At 41.4% G+C, this 7,111-nt stretch overlaps 1 protein-coding gene across 2 annotated transcripts in view; it reads left to right on the forward strand.

Moving 5' to 3' along the window:
• Nucleotides 1–6,638, forward strand: part of cspg4 (chondroitin sulfate proteoglycan 4) — a 56,733-nt gene extending 50,095 nt beyond the window's left edge. Inside the window, exons 8-11 of one of the 2 annotated variants that reach the window (XR_014202832.1) lie at nt 87–247; nt 662–845; nt 1,247–3,858; nt 3,980–6,638. Coding sequence is in view for 1 of the 2 variants with exons in the window: in XM_082160080.1 (XP_082016206.1) it covers nt 87–247; nt 662–845; nt 1,247–3,039 (2,138 nt within the window). In the remaining variant the exon portion in view is untranslated. Of the gene's footprint in view, nt 1–86; nt 248–661; nt 846–1,246 lie in introns of both variants that reach the window. The other variant, XM_082160080.1, reaches the window with a different exon arrangement.
• The last annotated feature ends 473 nt before the right edge of the window (nt 6,639–7,111 follow it).

A 7,111-nucleotide genomic window follows, 5' to 3' on the forward strand; every position in this document is an offset into this window, starting at 1 on the left:
ATCAATGATGTCAATTATAGTTGCTAAAATGTGTTTTCTTGAAGGAATCAGTGAAGTGATATGATTTGTTTGATGACGTTTGTCAGGCACCAGGCAGGTGATTGGTGGAAATATTTTGAGGGCTATAACAAGTGAAGACGGAGATGAAATCACATACTCACTGGTGAAACCTCCTCGCTTGGGACGAATAATCAAACCTAACCAGCTTGGACAGTTTGAAGAGATCAACAGATTCACACAGACAGAGGTAAATAATGTTGTATGTTTGTGAACATGTACTTGCAGAGGAAAACAGTGGCACTTACAGCTAACATTTTAGAAGAGTTTAGGATAATATTGTCAGAACAACTAGTTTTTATTTCCGCCATTGTCATAAATCCCTCAATATGCTGTCAATAAAGCCTCTTCCATTGTAATTCCATCATTGACCACAAGAGGGCACCATTGTATGTGTAGATCTTATTAGCGGACAGTAGAGGGCAACACTATGCTCTCATTACGGTCAGGTCAACTTTTGAAATGTGCAACTATTTCACATTTAGAACTAAAACTATATTAATTTATTGCTATAATAAGTGGCCATCTGTCTGAGCTGTTTTTACAGACCATGTTATAGGTTGTGACCAATTATTATTTGTATTTGCTTCCCTTGTGTGTTCAGTTGGATGCAGGTGCTGTGTATTATGAGCATCAGATGCCGTCTGAGGCCTTCTGGGTCCTGAAAGATTCTGTCGAGCTGACTCTCACATCGCCTCCAGCAACAGAGCTGCATCACAGCCTGCCAATCACTGTCTCATACTATGCAGCCAATCGAAACGTCTCTTCTCAGCTCTGGAAGAACAAAGGTAGCTGCCAATTAAATGAGTTGAGGTTTGATGCTAGTGCCCTTTATCATTTGATACAACATTGAACAGAAGACTTGAGAATGATTGGCAAATGTGGTGGGAACAGGATTAGGACAGATTGCATGCTGCATTCAAAATGCATGAGTCAATGTGGTTGGAGCTTGTTTGCCAGGGTTCCTCAAATATGATTTTGAAAGGCCACTTCTCTGCAGAGTTTAGCTCCAATCCTTAGACACCCAAGAAAGGTCTTGAGAGAGTACCTAGAAAATTACAGGTTGGTGAGTTTGAGCACGGTTTGAGCTAGACTCTGCAAGGGCGTATTTGAGGAACCCTAGGCCACAGCTCTGGCAATTAAATATAATTTAATTATTTACCATTGGTGTTTTGTCAATGTATTGCAGGTGTGTCCGTGGTGCAGGGTCAGTCTAAAGTGATCGACAGCACTATGTTGGATGCCTCTAACCTGCTTGCCAGTTTGCCTGAGCAGAAGCGGAAGGGGCAGGACATCGTCTTTGAAGTTCATCGGTTCCCTGTTCATGGACGACTCACTCTTGGGGATTCGGACCTGCCCCGTGAAGCTCCCCATTTCCTGCAGGACGATGTGGCTCGTGGTGATCTGGAGTACTATCACGATGACTCTGGAGCATCTTCTGATAGCTTCTCTTTCCGTGTCCATCTGAACCCCAGTGGCCTCACCCCGCGAGTTCAGCCCGGTGCCGTGGTTCTGGAGGAGATCTTCCTGATCTCCATCAGACGGCGAGACTCAACCCCACCAGAACTCGCAAGCGTGGACCTGCTTCTAGAAGCACTACAGGGCTCCACGACCATCATCTCCAAAAACTACCTCAAAACGGTCGACCAGGACAGCACACCGGACGAGGTCCGATTCACCATCTCCAAGAGTCCAGCTAACGGTTATCTCATCTACACTGACTCCGGAGACCGGATCAACCAGTTCAGCCAGGAAGACATCAACAATGGGCGGGTTGCTTTCGTCAGCGATGGAAGTCTGTCCGATGGCTTCATGGAATTTACAGTATCTGACGGGAAACACCAAACGGACCCGCACACACTGCATATAGGAATCCTGGCCAAGTCTCTGATACTGAACAAAGCTCCGGAAATCCACATAATGCAGGGAGACGATGAGACACTAATCACTGAGGACATGCTGAGCACCTCCACCGGGGGTCCCGTTGAGGAGGATGTACTCTATAAGATTACTAACGTCCCAAAGTATGCAGCTGTAATGGTGGACAGACAGCCCACCTCTGCTTTCACGCAGAAGCAGATTAAACAGGGAAGAGTAAGTGTCCGTTTTGTGAAGTCCACCTCACCGAGAGACAGCGTGGCCTTTGTGGCCCGAAGCAGGGCAGCGAACGTGTCCTCAGTCCTCAACATTACCGTGAAACCACTGGCGAAGATGGCCCAGAATCCCCTGCTCCCCAGAGGTGCTACTGTACTGGTAGACAGAAAGCTGTTGGATGCTACACCTCTTGCCAACAAGACCAGAACATCTCCAACCTTCAGCATAATCCAACAACCTCAAGGAGCTCGGTTCATCAGGAGGGGTGGGTCAGCTGATGGCCAACCAGTGAGCTCCTTCACCCAACGAGACCTGGATGAAGGACGGGTAGCTCTGGAGATCTCAAACTCAACTGGGGGTCAAAGTCAAGATGAAGCACGCTTCCTCCTAAAGGCGCATGGCGTTCCTCCTGCAGAGTGTGTTTTGCCCTTCCAGATTGTTCCTTACGACCCTTCAAAAGTTTATGTCGCCACCTTGCTTAAAGTTCCACCGGTGTCCATTTCCGAAAAGGAAACGGGTCAGCCCGAGCCCAGGTGGAGAGATGATGGTGACGTGGCTCCTGGCAGCACTGCAGCCACTGCTGTGGTGTCTAGACGAAACACGCTGTGGGCTATCCTTATTCCCATCCTTGTCATCCTCCTTCTCATACTCCTGGCCGCACTACTGGCATACTACCTGGTCCGACGCAACAAAACGGGGAAGCACAATGTCCAAACAGTGGCGGCAAAGCCTAAGAATGGAGAAGTGAGTCAGGAGACTTTTAGGAAAACCGATCCTGCAAACAACATCCCCATGTCAAACATGGACTCCAAAGGGGCGGATCCTGAGTTAATACAGCACTGTCGGACAACAAACCCAGCACTGAAAAAGAATCAGTACTGGGTTTGAGCTGGGGAGGCGACCGGACACTTGTGTTTTCAAGGCCTTGAATCATTCCAGTCAGTGTTATACAGTTCTCTTGCCATTATTGATGCTTATGAATTAAAGTTCAGCACATATCTGAGTTTAGGGTTTCTTAGATGGCACAACCAGATCTGTGTGTGTGTGTGCTGATGATCTAATAGTCACATGGTACTTTTTCAGCTGAGGCTGAATTAACCAATTTTTAAGGTACTTTTGGACAAGAACATAACGTATGTTTGAACAATCCATTCTATGTATGTTTAGGCAGTAAGTGAGTTAAGATCTTATTTTTCAGTGTTACTCACATTTATGTTTTGTGTTTGTTGCTTTTAAACACTGATCAATATATGTGCGCTTTTTTCAAGCAGCCTGTTTTCTTTTGGGACACATCGTGCGATTTAAAATTGTTCAGACAATTTGGCACCATTGTGATCACTTGTTTCAAGGAATATTCAGTGTTCAATACAAGTTAACAGCATCTGTTACATGACGTTGATTACCTGAGAAAATAACAAAAAGTCACGCACTTATAATGGAAGTCTATGGGGCAGGTTTTTGCACCGAGATAAACGTTAAAATGCGCACTTAAGTGTAGAAACAACATTAACACGACACTGCTGTGTAAAAATTACTTACTAGCCTTGTCTGTGAAAAGTTATCCAAAACTTCAACCAGTTAAGACTGTGTAAAGCCTGGAAACTCTGACTTACGTGAGTAAATTCATCTGCTAGAAATGTAGTCCCACAGCAAAAGGCATGATTTAGACCAATTTTTCCCAACCTTGCTCTTGGATGCACACCAACAGTACACATTTTGGATGTCTTCCTCATCTGAACAATTAATTTCAGGTCGTGAAGTTTTTTAATCAGTTGAATCAGGTGTGTTTGAGTAGCAAGAGTTTGAAAATATCCTGGTGTGCCTCTAGAACCTGGGTTGGGAAACACTGATTTATACAACTTTCAGCTCAGATAACATAGATAATATAGTAAATTGCAAATTTGCCTTTGAAATACATTACCCCATACACTCCCATTGCAAGTGCTTAAGAACTTTTTTCTGTGGTAACTGACAGCATAATAGTCATAATATTCTTAAGCTGAAAGTATGCTTTGGTTTTCTGTTTTCAGTGTGCATGATAAAAACTTCACCGTAAGCGGGGTCTGCGCAATTTTGAGGCACTTGGTGGTGCACTAGATGTATAACACTCGTAGGCTGCGTTATACTGAAAGCTTAGGCAGCTGACTTGTTTGCTCACTGCCTTATCAGGCAATGACTCGGTAGGTAGCGTTTGCGTACGATAGTACCTCACGAAACTGATTTCGGACAGATCTCTGAGGCAGTGTAACGGTTTAATGATCTACAGCAAAATAGAGCGAGCTTTGATTATAAATAAGCAAATATTTAATTACTACAATAGTAATTTCTTGCTATAAATGATATCAGAAGTGGAAAACGTTGGTCAAAAACGTACATTTACACACAAACTGACCACCAACCGCAACTTGCCTTCTTTGTTATTAGCTCAATTGTCACAGAATGGAAAGCAAAGGATTGTGGGATATCAAAGGCAGCGAAGGATACATCTATGCTGCCTTCAAAAATCGATTACATGAAGGTATCTCAGGATACAGGAAGTGAAGCTAACTTTAGACGTGCCTTGATGTCTTCCTACCTTGGGATGCATCCTTTCGAAGGCAGTTTTAGGAAGCAGCCATAGATGGGCTGTGGCTTGACTAGCCAAAGAAGGTGGAAAATGTAGGAAAACTCTTGATGAATGTGTAAGGAAGTGAATATGTGAGGAAGTCAGAAGGTACTCGTGTTTATACAGCTCATTTGAAAGAGTATAAGGACATGTTAAGCTGTCTTAAGCAACTTATTCTTTGTACTGCAGTGCAGCGAAATCAAAGAAGTCACAACTTTGGGCTGACCTCTACAGGTCAGGCGGAGTATTACAATACAGTCATAGTGTGGTCAATAGAGTATAATTTGAAAGGCTATATGGCAGGTGGACGAATGAAACATAAGTGCCAGTCAGATTATGGTGCTAGTGCCAAATCATGCCTGATCAAGTAGAGAAATTTCACAGCCATGTATACTTCTCACTTTCGACACATAACCAGTGCTGCAAAATCGAGAGTGTAAATGAGAATTCATGTTTACTAATCATCACATCAGTCGTGCGAAAGTAAAACGAACAGCCTTACTGAATGCTTTTAGTTATTTTTCTATAAATCTATCTTTTCTACTCCGTCTGTTGTATTTGTTTTGTCCGTAAATGCTTTCATCCACTGCACTGATTACAGGCACTGAAGAACCGTAAAGTTTTCTCCTCCAGAACTGCAGCCACGGACAGGAAGCGAGTCAGCAGAGGCTGTATTCATGCTGTGTTCTGATTGGCTGCGGGGAAGATATGAGGTCATTATTCCTCAGGCTGCGGCGTCTATTTTCCAGAGCTGTTTCTGAGTTCAGTTCACACAACTTTTGTTTTAGGTTTAATTACAGGAGTGAACGTATATGTTTGAGCATACACGTTTGACAAAATTATGTCTAGGGTTTACAAAATATATATCTGAAGTGATTGCATATGTGTGCAGCTAAAGGAATAGTTCACAGAAAAAAAAAAAAATTCTGTCATAAATTTACCCAACTTAATATTTGAGTGTAACTTAAATGTAACCAATATACTTTTATGTTACTTTTTGGTTGTGCTAGACACTGTTAGAATGGAAAAAGCATCCTTTAAATTATGCTAAATCAATTCCAGAGAGGATAAGAAAGTCTTACGGGTTTGGATCGACCTGAGGATAAGTCGTTTTCATTTTCTATTCCTTAAATGTTTACCAAAAGATTGCCCATTATCACTGGTTCTCTCTAGATTGCGGTTAACTATTGGGATTTTCACTGGCTTAACAATATAATTAGATGTTTTAATTGGTTGTTTGGTCATTTTTTTTTCTTATCTGACTATAGCGACGTTCCTTATAATCAAAGACCAATTCCTCCTCATCATTCCTGAGTTTAATTATAGAGAGACATGATCGGTTCCCAAGGTACTGCATATGGAATTGATATCACTGTTGATCTGATTTTCCCTTTTGTTCATTAAGCTAGTATTAACTGCATATCCTGGGGTTATGATATCCCATCTGTGACCTCTCAGGACATTTATATCTGTGTTTCTGCAGAGCAGAATTGAGATCACATGAAAACTCAGGTCATCAATGGTGTTTGTTCTCTGGGTATTTATGGGGATATGTCAACCTTAAACCCCAAACCATATACAACCCCAATTTTTGTGTTTTTGGATTCTGTTTGCTTGTAAATATATAATGTCAAATCTCAAAAACCTGTCATGAGAATCAAAATGCACTTTCCTCCAGCTCTTTAAAGATTACATTTGTGGGTGAGAGTTTTCATTTCCAGTGTTATAATTTATTTTTATTTAGCATCTATATATTCAGTTTAGTCTTTGCTCTCTTAAAAGTTTGTGAACATGCAATTCATTATGTCCCTATAGAAAAAAAGTTATATGTCATGGTCCCAATAACATAAAATAAAATAAAATAAAAAGTGGAAAAAAGGTCTTTGTTTGGATTTGCTTTTGTTTCTGGAACTATGCATCCACATATTTTTACATGATAAAAAAATTAATTTATAATATAAAATAAATACAAGTAATATTTTAGTAAATAAAACATTTAAATCTTACAATTTTATATATTTAAATCTTACAATTTTATATTGAATGTAATGCTATTATTATTATTTTAGCAGGTTTTAGTACTACAATGGGTATGCGTAACAAACTTCCGTATTCTGTAAAACTGGTCCGAAATCGCTTCCGGTTCAGGTATTTTGTATGTGCTTAGTTAAATATCAATATAGCCTACCTTCACATGAGCGAGCAAACATGAGCATGACTGATGTGAAGTTACTGTTGCAATGCTTCTTTTCGACCAGCAGATGGCGCAAGGGTGTCCGTCAGTATTTCATTCACTCTCATCTGCGCTCATTCTTTCCTACCAGCGGCCTTTTCGCTCTCTCTTCGGACTTTCTT

This window comes from Leuciscus leuciscus (genome assembly GCF_965113295.1).
Source record: "Leuciscus leuciscus genome assembly, chromosome: 25".
Taxonomy (NCBI): domain Eukaryota; kingdom Metazoa; phylum Chordata; class Actinopteri; order Cypriniformes; family Leuciscidae; genus Leuciscus; species Leuciscus leuciscus.